Source organism: Oreochromis niloticus, linkage group LG3, assembly GCF_001858045.2.
Source record: "Oreochromis niloticus isolate F11D_XX linkage group LG3, O_niloticus_UMD_NMBU, whole genome shotgun sequence".
Taxonomy (NCBI): Eukaryota; Metazoa; Chordata; class Actinopteri; order Cichliformes; family Cichlidae; genus Oreochromis; species Oreochromis niloticus.
The window spans coordinates 47484449-47497337 of NC_031967.2; the positions used below are offsets into that span (position 1 = coordinate 47484449).

The 12889-nt window shown below is 45.4% G+C and overlaps 1 protein-coding gene and 2 long non-coding RNA genes across 3 annotated transcripts; all 3 read right to left on the reverse strand.

The window, feature by feature from the left end:
- Positions 1-995: 995 nt before the first annotated feature.
- On the reverse strand, positions 996-1493 carry LOC109199124 (uncharacterized). The gene is made up of 2 exons (XR_002059597.1): positions 1218-1493; positions 996-1129 (listed from the first exon to the last, which is right to left on the reverse strand). It is a non-coding gene; the product is annotated as an uncharacterized LOC109199124 (long non-coding RNA).
- Positions 1494-1544: 51 nt separating this feature from the next.
- Positions 1545-2480, reverse strand: LOC112845741 (uncharacterized). Its single transcript, XM_025905106.1, has 2 exons — positions 2426-2480; positions 1545-2152 (listed from the first exon to the last, which is right to left on the reverse strand). Exons 1-2 carry the CDS (start codon positions 2478-2480, stop codon positions 1545-1547), a joined length of 663 nt encoding a protein of 220 aa, XP_025760891.1.
- A 3490-nt stretch (positions 2481-5970) lies between these two features.
- On the reverse strand, positions 5971-6588 carry LOC102078446 (uncharacterized). Its single transcript, XR_267228.4, has 2 exons — positions 6193-6588; positions 5971-6104 (listed from the first exon to the last, which is right to left on the reverse strand). It is a non-coding gene; the product is annotated as an uncharacterized LOC102078446 (long non-coding RNA).
- Between the last annotated feature and the right edge of the window lie 6301 nt (positions 6589-12889).

Genomic DNA, 12889 nt, shown 5'->3' on the forward strand with positions numbered 1-12889 from the left:
TCAATCTTTGAATGCTGAAAAACAGCAGTGTATCCAGAAAACACATTATATGCTGCAATAAATGCACTGCCCAAGTGTCCCCTCTCCCCACTGCCTTTCAGCAGCAGGCAGCAGCAAACAGGTCGTCAGAGGAGCCGAGATGATGATTAAGTTTAACATTTTCTACAATATTGACAAAGCAATTTAAGCACAAGTTTGTTAGTTAATAATTTAGAAATGAATATTGTCTGTATGGACTTCCCCCCAAAGAAAGTGCACATGTAAAACTGCGGTGTTAAGCGAAGCGGTTGAAAAATTTGAGTGCGCCTAACTTTTGTGCCGGTACGCCTAAATTTTTAAAGTTAGGCGTACCGGTGCGCCCATGGCAAAAAGTTAGTCTAGAGCCCTGATATGCCTTGTGCACTACAACTTCCTGTTTTTCAGTCTGGCTGAGCACTTATTTGTGAGTCAAAGGTGGCCTTGCTCTACAAGCCTTCATTATTAAAGTACATAAAACAATATAATGAGCAGATACACATAAAAATATTTCTTTTATTCCTAACAGTCCCCCTTTTTCATTTCTCACTTGAGAAATGAACTAATTCCTAATCTATCCCATTAAGTTTACTTCAATGCAATCCAATTGAATTTTATTTATATAGCGCCAAATCACAACAGAAGTCGCCTCAAGGCGCTTTATAGATACAGAGAAAAACCCAACAATCATGTGACCCCCTATTGAGCAAGCACTTTGGCAACAGTGGGAAGGAAAAACTCCCTTTTAACAGGAAGAAACCTCCGGCAGAACCAGGCTCAGGTAGGGGCGGCCATCTGCTGCGACCGGTGAGATAACAGAGACTTTGAAGAGAGAGAGACCTAATATTTAATAATGCACATTTTACTGTTTTACTCTTTGGTTCAGATGTGGATTCTGTATTGTTCTCTCTTTGTGATTGATTATGTTTTGTTAGGACAAAAGCTGATGGACCCAAGAAGCAGAACGCACGGAGGCAGAGTTGCAGTGAAGGCAGTTTATTTACAGTGAGGGGGGGAGATATTTACAAGGACAACATATGTACAACGTGTGTGAATGAGGACGCGGAGCCAGGACGTGCTAGTGACGAAAATACACATAAGCAGTGCACTCGATCTAGAAAAAGGAGAGGGAGGAGAATTAGGAGGGTCTCGCCCGTTAACCGAAAAAAGCTTAAAACTTTACAGAGAGTTGGAGAGCTTACTTGGCACAGTTTGGAGCCCAAAACCTCCAGGCTAGGCAAAACAGTCGAGGCCAAAATCCTAGGGAGGAAACAAAAACTCCTTACAGACACCAAAGTAATCCGAGGGCTCCAACAGGCAGGGCAGAATTTCCAAACTCCAAAAACGCCAATACTCCGACACTAATCTTCTGTCAGGTAGCTCCTAAAAACACTTCTGAAGAGAGCATCTGATGAGTAACAGGTGCGCCAGGTTCAGTGACTCACTGCCCCGCCTACCTATACAAAAAGGGAGGCACCAAAAACAAAAACACATACAAACAAAAACACCACATCACTAAAACCCAACACCTAACAGTACCCCCCTTCAAGGGACGCCTCCCGGCGGCCCACCAGGCTTGTCAGGATGTCTCCTATAAAAGTCTGCAATAAGACCAGGGTCCAAAACAAGAGAACCAGGGATCCAGGCCCGTTCCTCCGGGCCGTACCCTCCCAGTCAACCAAGAACTGGTAGCCGCGTCCCCGACGACGCACATCCAACAGTTGACGAACCGAATAAGCAGGAGCATCATCCACCACCCTGGCGGGCGGAGGGGGTCCGGCAGGTGGGCACAGCGGGCTACTGGACACCGGTTTAAGCTGGGAGACGTGGAACGTGGGATGAACCTTCATCGACGCAGGCAGCTGCAGCCGCACCGACACAGGATTGATGATGCGCCGAACAGTGAAGGGGCCCAAAAAGCGAGGGGCCAATTTCCGGGACATGGACTTGAGCGGAATGTTCGCAGAGGACAACCACACCCGCTGTCCCACGGCATATTGGGGTGCCAGTGTCCTCCTCCGATCGGCGGTGCGGCAAGTCCGTGTTGTAGTTTGGAGAAGCGCCGCCCTGGCCGCACGCCAAATCCTCCTACTGCGCTGCAAGTGATCCCGCACCGCAGGAACGGCAATCTCCCCTCCTGAGAGGGAAACAGCGGCGGTTGATATCCAAGGCAAATCTCAAAAGGCGAAAAGCCGGTGGCTGCTGAGGTGAGCGAGTTGTAGGCGTATTCAATCCAGGAAAGGTGGGAACTCCAAGAAGCAGGATCAGACGAGACGGCACAGCGAAGGGAAGCTTCCAGCTGTTGGTTAGCCCTTTCAGTCTGACCATTAGATTGAGGATGATAGCCAGAAGAAAGGCTCGCCCCCACCCCAGAGCAGAACAAAACGCCTTCCACACACGGGAAACAAACTGAGGACCCCGATCCGACACAATGTCCTGGGGGATCCCGTGCAACCGAAAAACATGATCAACAAGCAAACGGGCGGTCTCCAGGGCCGAGGGGAGCTTAGGCAAGGGCACAAAATGCGCAGCTTTGGAGAACCTATCCACAATGGTCAAAACAACCGAGTGAGAGGCGGAGCGCGGCAGACCGGTAACAAAATCCACGGCAATGTGTGACCAGGGCCGCCCCGGGACGGGCAGGGGATGCAACTGCCCGGAAGAGGCCTGATGGCGGCTCTTATTGCGCGCACAGGCTTCACAAGCGAGCACATAATCACGGGCATCAGTCTGTAAAGAGGGCCACCAAAAGGAGCGCCGCAAAAGAGAAACCATACGCCGAACGCCAGGGTGACAGGCAAAACGGGCCGTGTGGAGCCAGTGCAGGACACGCGCACGCACAGAGGATGGAACATACAACTTGCCGGGCGGGCCCACCCGGGGTCAGGGTCGCGACGTTGGGCATGACGAATCTGGGACTCAATCTCCCACGTGACAGCCCCCAACACGCAGGAACCAGGCAAAATGGTAGGAGCGTCAGCGGCCACAGAGCCAGACGAAAACAAGCGAGACAAAGCGTCAGCCTTGGTGTTACGAGAGCCGGGTCGAAAAGAGATGGTAAAATTGAACCGGCCAAAAAACAACTGCCACCTGGCCTGTCTAGGATTAAGCCGCTTAGCGCATCGAATGTAGGAGAGGTTCTTATGGTCTGTCAAAACCAAAAACAGATGTTCAGCCCCCTCCAACCAGTGGCGCCACTCCTCCAGAGCCAACTTAATCGCCAACAGCTCACGATTACCAACATCATAATTCCTCTCTGCAGGGCTAAACTTACGCGAAAAAAACGCGCATGGATGAAGACGCCCATCAGCAGGCGAGCGCTGAGACAACACCGCCCCCGCCCCCGCGTCAGACGCGTCGACCTCCACCACAAACTGTCGGGAGACATCAGGGTGAATAAGGACAGGCGCGGAGCAGAACAGTTCCTTCAATGCAGAAAACGAACGTTCAGCCTCGGGCGACCACACAAAAGCCCGCGCCGCGGAGGTAAGGCTAGTGAGAGGGAGCACGACACGACTATAGTTCTTAATGAACCGCCGATAAAAATTAGCAAAGCCAAGGAACTTCTGCAAATCCTTGCGCGACGCAGGGGTCGGCCACTCCGCAATAACTTGAATCTTGCGGGGGTCCGGCCTGATCTGCCCCTTCTCCAACACATAGCCCAGAAAAGAAATTGAGTCCGCATGAAAGTCGCATTTCTCAGCTTTAACAAAAAGTCTATTTTCCAGCAGCCGCTGCAACACTGCGCGGACATGACCGACATGCTCCTCCACCGATCGGGAAAAATAAGAATGTCATCGAGATAGACAAACACAAAACCATTCAAAAAGTCCCGCAACACGTCATTAATAAGACTCTGAAACACTGCAGGCGCATTAGTCAGACCAAAAGGCATTACCAAGTACTCATAATGTTCTCGGGGAGTGTTGAAAGCAGTCTGCCATTCATCGCCCCGCCGAATGCGCACCAAATGACAAGCACTCCGTAGGTCCAGCTTTGTAAACACAGTGGCCTCCTGAAGGGTTTCAAAAGCAGAGGAAATCAAAGGCAGGGGATACTTGTTTCTCACAGTAATGTCATTGAGACCCTGATAGTCAATGCAGGGCCTGAGCGACCCGTCTTTTTTCCCAACGAAAAAAAAACCGGCCGCCAGAGGCGAAGAGGAAGGACGAATTAAACCTGCCTCCAGCGACTCCGAGATGTACTTCTCCAAGGCCGCCTTTTCCGAAGGGTTGATGTTATACAGCCGACGGGAAGGTAACGGAGCCCCTGGTAGCAGTTCAATCGCACAGTCATAAGGGCGATGAGGAGGCAGGGAGCCAGCACGCTGTTTACTAAAAACGAGCTTCAGGTCGTGATACTCCTTGGGAACAGCAGAGAGATCAATAACCTCCGCCGCCGGCTCAGGAACAGGGGCTGGCAGAGACGGCAAAGCCGAGCGTAAACAGTGCAACAAGCAGTGGCTACTCCAACTCTCCACGCGGCGGGCTGCCCAGTTAATGTGCGGGTTATGGCGCTCAAACCAAGGGAAACCGAGAACAACAGGCGACTCGGGAGAGGAAAAAACAAAAAACCGGAGACGCTCGTGGTGATTTCCAGAAAGGATCAATGACAGGGGTTCTGTCTGGTGAGTGACTGAAGGAAGCGATTGCCCATTAAGGGCGGTGACAGACACGGGAACGTCCAGTGGACACAAACGAATGCCGAGAAGGCGCACAAGGTCACGATCAATCAGATTTTGTTCTGCACCGGTATCTAAAAGCGCATGAGTGGAGTGAGACCTGGCGGGCACGTGAATGACAGCAGGGAGTAGCATGCGAGGGGCCTGGGAAGGAGAGGAAACGTCACCCATCAGTACCCCCAGAGTTACTGATGGGCACCGCCTTTTGACAAAGCCGGACAAGAGGCGACAAAATGGCCCGAACGGCCACAATACAGGCATAGCCGTCCCTCAAACCTCCTACGACGCTCAACCGGGGTGAGTTTAGCGCGACCCAACTGCATGGGCTCCTCTAAATTGTCAGCGGGAGGCGAGTCAGCACGAGCCGGACAGTGAGAAGGATGAGAAGCCGGAAACTCAGTGCGCACGGGCACATTCCCTCCCTGGTTACCACGGGTTCGCCCCCCTCTGTCTTTCTCCCTTTCTCTTTCGCGCAGCCGATTATCGATGCGAATAGCCAGGTCCACTAGAGCTTCAAAATCTTCAGGTTCATCGCGAGTAGCGAGCTCATCCTTCATGCGTTCTGTTAAACAATTAACAAATGCCCCACGCAGCGCATTATCCGCCCAACCTGTCTCAGCGGCTTTAACGCGGAAATTGATGGAGAATTCGGCCACCGACTGACTGCCCTGCCGCAGCCCAGACAGCTGCCGTGCGGCTTCATCGGCGCGCAGGGGATGGTGAAAAATGGCCTTAAGATCACGAATAAATTGGGCATAGGAAATTGTCTCAAGTGGATGGAGAGCAAGGTACGATTCGGCCCAACTCAGAGCACGATCCCGGAGAGAGCCTATAACAAAAGATATTTTAGAGGCATCATCCGAATATGTCTGAGGGAAACGTCGAAACAAAAGTGAGACCTGGATCAAAAACCCTCCACACCGACCCAGCTCTCCTGAGAACGGAGTCAAAGCCGGGGGAGCCGGATCGCGAACCGAACCCACAGGTGGCTGACTGGGGGAATGGGAGGAGAGGATGGCTCGCTGGAGGCAGCCGGGGGAGCTAACCGAGCGAGTGTCGCCTGAATGGCGGTCAAGGTGTCGTTAACCCGACCCGCCCACTGTTCAGATTGCTGAAACTGTTTAGCCAACCTGGACAGTGATTCCTCGTGTTTTGAAAGCAAATCGCCGGTAGCGGCGTCCGTATGTTCTGCTGGGTCCATAAATGTGTTGGTCGGAGTATTCTGTTAGGACAAAAGCTGATGGACCCAAGAAGCAGAATGCACGGAGGCAGAGTTGCAGTGAAGGCAGTTTATTTACAGTGAGGGGGGGAGATATTTACAAGGACAACATATGTACAACGTGTGTGAATGAGGACGCGGAGCCAGGACGTGCTAGTGACGAAAATACACATAAGCAGTGCACTCGATCTAGAAAAAGGAGAGGGAGGAGAATTAGGAGGGTCTCGCCCGTTAACCGAAAAAAGCTTAAAACTTTACAGAGAGTTGGAGAGCTTACTTGGCACAGTTTGGAGCCCAAAACCTCCAGGCTAGGCAAAACAGTCGAGGCCAAAATCCTAGGGAGGAAACAAAAACTCCTTACAGACACTAAAGTAATCCGAGGGCTCCAACAGGCAGGGCAGAATTTCCAAACTCCAAAAACGCCAATACTCCGACACTAATCTTCTGTCAGGTAGCTCCTAAAAACACTTCTGAAGAGAGCATCTGATGAGTAACAGGTGCGCCAGGTTCAGTGACTCACTGCCCCGCCTACCTATACAAAAAGGGAGGCACCAAAAACACATACAAACAAAAACACCACATCACTAAAACCCAACACCTAACATGTTTAAGTTGTTTATTGCTGGCTTTTAGTTTGTTTTTGTCTGTTTGGGAGCTGACATAGTCTCTATGGATAAGGGTTTTTTGGCAGGGTAGCATCAGGAGAGAAGCTCCAGAGAGGCATGTTCCATGTTAAAAGCTAAAATATAACAAAAGTGATTATGCTAAACAAACAAAACCTTTCAATTGCCCAACCCTATCTGTCCCCTCAACGGGTTGTATGTTTTCAATGTTTCCTCATTATTTTGTCATAAAAATAAATCAAACAAATAACTTAAGCTGTGAGACAGCACCTTGCGTTTAAGCCGGGCTGTGAGCTGCCCTAAATCTACTGTAAAGTCTAAAAGATACAATTAGCTTCTTCCTGGTAAAAGGTCCTACATTATTTTCTCGACCTTTGGAAACATCCTCTATAGGGTTAACCCGTTTCATCTTTAAAACTTAGGCCTGATTTCTTCGCCCCCTTTAACGGGTAGCGCATATCCGGTCTGAACACTGTGTTTGGGCAATTTACATAACATAAAAATCCTGCAGCTATTCGTAAAGTCCCTCTCATTACTTTTATGCTCCCATTATAACCTGTGTCTAACAAGCTTCTAAACTTATTTGCAATGTAAACAACTAGGTGTCTTTGTGGTCTGTTCTTCTTCTTTCTCTGGTTGGTTCCGTTCGATCTCAGGCTTCCAGGATTCTCGCCCCCCTGTGGTCGCTGTGGTCCTGAAATCTTCTCCTGTAAAGGATAGAAAACAAAAAGCCTCTCTCTGCTACACCTCACTAATCTACTGTGTTCATCTAATGTTCCTTTAATCATTCAAAGTTGTCTCACCATATCATGCTCTGGGCTCTGTTCTTTATATTAACTTTACTTAATCTCAATGCTCTTCATGTATGTAAGCAACACTTTTAGTTTTATTAAACACACCCAGGGTAAGATATACACCATCACCATCTGAGCATGACAACAGACAGAGATCTTCTCCGAACAACTCTATTCAGCATGGTTTCATTCATTAGGGTTATGCCTAGGGATGGGTATCGTTTAGGTTTTATCCGATACCGGTGCCAAACCGGTACTTTTGAAACGGTGCCGGTGCTTAAATGGTGCTCAAACCGGTGCTTAAAGAATGGGGAACACAAAATTGGTCCAAAAACCTCTCATGCTTAGCTGTTTTTTTGTAAAAAAAAAAAAAAAAAAAAAAATGTAAGCCTTTTCTGCAGCTGTAGGGCATATATGGCATCACTCTTGGCTGGAAGCAGTGCTTAAACAATAGAAAAAACACAAAATTGGTCCAAAAACCTCTCATGTTTAAATGTTTTCCACTTTTTCTTTGGTCATTTTAGCCTTTTTGGCCAGAGTGAAGGGAGTATCTGCCATCAAACAAGAAGACAGCCGCATGTAACTACTACGTGTTTGCTAGTTTACCTTACGTGCATTAATGTAATAATGTGGTTGGCCTACTCAACGTGAATTACACACGAACAACATTAAGCTACTCACTCAGAGAAGAACAGCTGCTGCTGCCATCATCATCGTCATCATTTCTGCTACACTGGCAGGGCTAGGGGCCAGGACTCTACTCTTCGGGTTTTTTGGGGGATGTTGCTAACTCCGGGTCCGATAACAGGCACCACACCCGCAGTAGATGTGCACGGTGTGAGGTCTCGCAGCAAGCTAAACACGGCGCATTTCTCGACTTTAAAAAAACGCTATGCGTCGCAAGGTGTTTCATCGGATTCGAGGTGTTACCTCCTTTGACAGTATCACAGTATCAGCTTAAAGCACTTGTTGCAGGCTGCTGAGTTTGCACCTTTTGCTGTGAAGTACAGCCAGACTTTTGACCGCTTCGCCTTGGGCATTTTTAATGTGTAGCTCTGCTCTAAAAGAACGTACGTACCTGAGCCCGCCCACTTTCCTCGGAAACGTAAAATGATTGGCTAGAATTGGCTCAGGAAAAAAAAAAAAGCACCGAAATAAAGCACCGAAATGTGCGCTGCTTTTCGGTCTGGTTACTACTGTTTATGTCAGAACCGGTGCCATCATGGCACCGGACACCGGTACCCATCCCTAGTTATGCCCCTTCTCACGTTCTAAGAACATCATTTACATCTTAAGAACGTCATTTGCATATTTTACAGACAATGATCAATTTTTAGAGCTAAAGTCAGACACCCAAGTTCCTCTTTCTAGCATCTTCTTTCCATACAAGGCAATAAGTTTCAAGCCTACATGGTTCCTTAGACGGATGCTCTTCTTTAACTAATCTCCTATCATCTGTTAGCAAGTAAACTAAAATGCAGTTGAAAGCTAAATGAGTTTCAGGCCTTTGGCCTGGCAGGTTTACGGATTCTATGTCTTTGTAAGCGTGTATGCGGTTTATCCTTCTATGCTCCAAGTCCCTTACACAATAGATTGTCTGGACATCGCGCCAAACAAAGCTTAATACCCTTTGTAGACCAAGCAACAACTCTGAATAAGCACAATCGCAATGTGTATAAAAATCACTTCTACGTATATAATCTTCAATGTTATTCATCTGGGTAAAAAGCTCTCTCTTTCTCTCATCTGATCATCTTAAGCACGTCCTGTACAAAACTTACTTCCTCTTTTCAAGCACACATACAAGCTCTACCACCTTTGCCCTATATGGCTGTCTCGACATGTTTCCTATCAACTTATTCATAGCATGTCTATCTTTACAGTTTCTGCATCACCAGTTCCTACACAAAGACAAAGCGAACTGTGTTTCACCTCTACCCTAAAAATAAATCTATGTAATATCTTGAGTTATTCTCAGAACTCAGAGCTGAGGTTCCCCTTTTCTAAGTCTGTATGTTCTAGAAAAGAGGAAGCTGCTAGTTGGTAAATAAGTTTATCATCACAAAAGTTATTAGGTGAAAAGTCACATAGACATTTGCTTAGTGATCCTAAAAGAATACATTTCATGTAGCTGATAACATATACACAATCTTCTTCTGACATTCCTGTATGTGTAAGCCTGCATTATCACCACTTATTCTAGAAATCAAAAAGAAATCAAACATTTTCTACTCCTAAAATCTTCACTAGTTTTCCCCAAAGCATGTCTTTTATTCAACGTGTCCCACAGTTTCCCTTTAAGTTTTGTAAACAGCTTCTTATGAACACCGGCATTTTATCTTCTAAGCAGGATTCAGTTCATTTTAATCCTTTAACTTAAACATGAAAATAACAATTTCTGCCTCAGTTTTACCATATCTAAATTATCAAAAACCCCAAAAGTCATAAAATGATCCTAAAACCCCTTTCAAATTAACTCTTAAATCCCCCTTTTTGACATATCTTATGTGTCAAACTCAAAATCCTTCACTCGAGCTTAGGAAATTAAAAGAAAAGGTTAGTCATATCATTTCTCCAAACACCTCAGCCATCCTCCTCTCAGGTATATCTGCTCCGGCCCTGCAAACCTGTGTTTAAGGGATAAAATCAATTTAATCATTATGTCAGATCTTTTCGAACTCCTGGCTTCGTCCAGAGCCTGCATCCTTGGAACTTCCTAAAAACAAAACCTGTGTGTTAACCTGAACTTCACATTTCATACTCAGTTTTCCCCACTTATGATCCAATCTGTGTTATAAAAAGAAAACTTAAAACAGAGCAGTTATCAGTCATGTGTTTCTTCAGTCAATAGTAACATGAGTTATATCAAAAATGTTCCCCCTTTAGCATTTGGCATTCTCCCAACAATATAATGTAATAACATAATCTAACCCCAGTCAATAAAACAGAAATTTTCTCAAAACAAACATCAGCAACCCAAAATCAACATCGCCTTTCTCTTGCTGTGATGGCAAATTGTTTGCCCACATTTATTCATCCCCTCTTTAGTCCAATCACACACATTCACTCACCTACAGTCACGCAAGATATTTGCTGATAGTGGAGCCTCCCGCACAAATAATCAGATACTCAACTCTCAGCAAAATGAGCTCATTCATTTGTTTTACTTTTTTTTTTAGGAAAATAGTTCTTTATGCTTTTGGACTGGATTGGCTCGCTGCAATCCTTTTAGACAGAGACTCACAATCTGATCAGGTCCCCACAGGTAGCCTTCCTCAGCCAGTTATAATCTGGAAAGCCCACCTTATGTTTGTTCTCCCGGAAATTTTGTCAGCGCTGTTAGTTCACTCTTCCAGGCCTGCTTAGAACAAAAATGAGAAAAAGAGAGCTGATTATTAGCTCATCAAAGCACAAAACAAAATCACCTGACAGGTTTTTTCTAAGTGCACTGTTACAAAAATAATGGGCCCAATTCTAGACATGTCCATGTTTAATAAAACTCCCTCTATTAAAATAAAAATAACAACCTCAAAAATCTTAAACAATCTTAAATTTCACCCATTCAATACACCGAAAACCTCATCAAAAGCTGCACCGTTTTGCACACAACAGTGTTCCCCTTTAAACACTTTACCATACTTAGATTCAGCATAAGCTATAAACCCATTATAACAACATATCATCACTGAAGTATAAATTTCCTGTCCAAATCTGCACCTCTGAACAGACCTGACCACCGAAGAGAATTATCCTGTTGCTTTACCATTATATATTTCACCGAGTAATCCTCCTCAGTCACTGCTCTGTTTCCTCAATTGAAAGCCTCAGTCACACACACACACACACACACACACACACACACACACACACAGGAAGCTTCTTCGTCACCACTCACTCCAGCTAATTTGCATACTGAGTCATATCTCAACTTCAAGCTTTAAGTGTATTTTATTAAACATTCACACCATTCTATCACTCATAAAAGTAGCAAGCTGATTTTCATTGCATATGTTTGTGTTCTTAGCCAGGTTTAATCAAGGTCTATGCATTAATCTTCATGAGCTTGTCTTTGTAATGTTAATGCATTTTCTGTTTATGGGTGTGATTTGTAAATGTTTCTTTTTGCAGTGTTTCAGACCCTTCACAATTCTCCACTTAAACAGTCAGTTCTCTCTTCCCAAATTTGCTAACCCAAATTTTGATTTCCCACCTTAAATAACAGCATTCCTTGTCCTCAGCCAGGAGTCAGAGCTTGCTTTTCAGGTTCAGAGACACATCGCCCAGTAATATTACCCTAACTTTCTTCCGACCGCTGCATGTGGAAAATTGATCCAGGTCTGCTTTGCGCCTAAAAATAACACAACTGAGACATTTTATTATTATCATAAGTGCTTAAAGGACCCATTTCTCTCTCTCTGGTCAGAAATTCCAATTATGTCAGGTATGTAAGCGTGTTCTTCCTTGCGGTTATGTTAATTGAGTGTAAGCTGCTTTCTTCATTGCATATGTATTTTATAATCAGGTTTAATTCATGCATCTTTTCACTGAGCTCTGGATTCAAACTATCTCACTTCTGATTCTTTCCAAAAATAATTTCACATGTAACAATTTGTGTATGTGTGTTTTCTATTCATTCATCTAATCGTTAGTTCATGTATTTATTTTCCTCGGTCTTTCTCTTTTCTTTTTTTTTTTTTGATGTTGTGGACAATCCTAAACCTCCATGATTTAGCTTCCATTTTCAATCCAATTATATCCTGTACTCTCGCACTCGAACTCGTCCAGGCTTGACCTCTGACTGATCCCTTACCCTCTCCTCTCCTCTCTTCGCCTCAAAATCTCCAACAACACAGTCCCACTCAGATCTTCTGCTCCTCTGTTTCTTCTTCGTTGATCTTTCAGTCCTTTCTTTCAGGTTAAGTCCCAGCCTGGCAAAATATCACATTCAGTGCCTTCAAACAGTCATGTCACACTGTTCTTACCATCTTGTAGTTCATGATGTTGCATCACGTGCTTTCTTTCATGCTGCTGGACTCATCAGTCGTCGTCAGTGTTAATGCTTTACTTGCACTGTCTTTTGCCTGCTGTTAATTCTTCAAGTCCACGATGTTCTCTCGGTCTTCATCAGGAGATTAACTGTCCTTTGAGCTTCTTCTCAGGGTCGGGACAAAGTGAGAGGTCAAGCTGTAAAATTTTAGCCAAAAGCCCTGGCCTGTTTTCATCCCAATTGTGTTAATCTATTCTTTTGCCGCTGTTCTCATGTTTTCAGGTTGAGGAGAGTCCACCTGTATTGACACACTAAAACATGTAATTAATATCATTTTTTATTACTTTTTCTTAAAGCATTCAGTCTCTAATTCCTCTGTTTTCATGTTGCAACGTCTCTCATCAGCTCACAAGCTATAATCAGACTTCCTGTTTGACGCACACACACTGCAGTTTGCCTACGCACACTTCTCTCTCAGACTTCCACTTTTCCACTCACTCTCATATGTGTTATTATTATTTATTATTTTGTACAAATCACACAGAATCATTCAAATCGAGTACTCACAAC

Coding starts and splice junctions, on each gene's coding strand:
- LOC112845741 (XM_025905106.1), bottom strand. CDS start 2,480: ATGTTTTTCGGTTGCACGGGATCCCCCAGGACATTGTGTCGGATCGGG. Junction 2,153..2,425: donor GTGTCGGATCGGGGTCCTCA/GTTTGTTTCCCG, acceptor TTTCCCTCTCAG/GAGGGGAGATTGCCGTTCCT.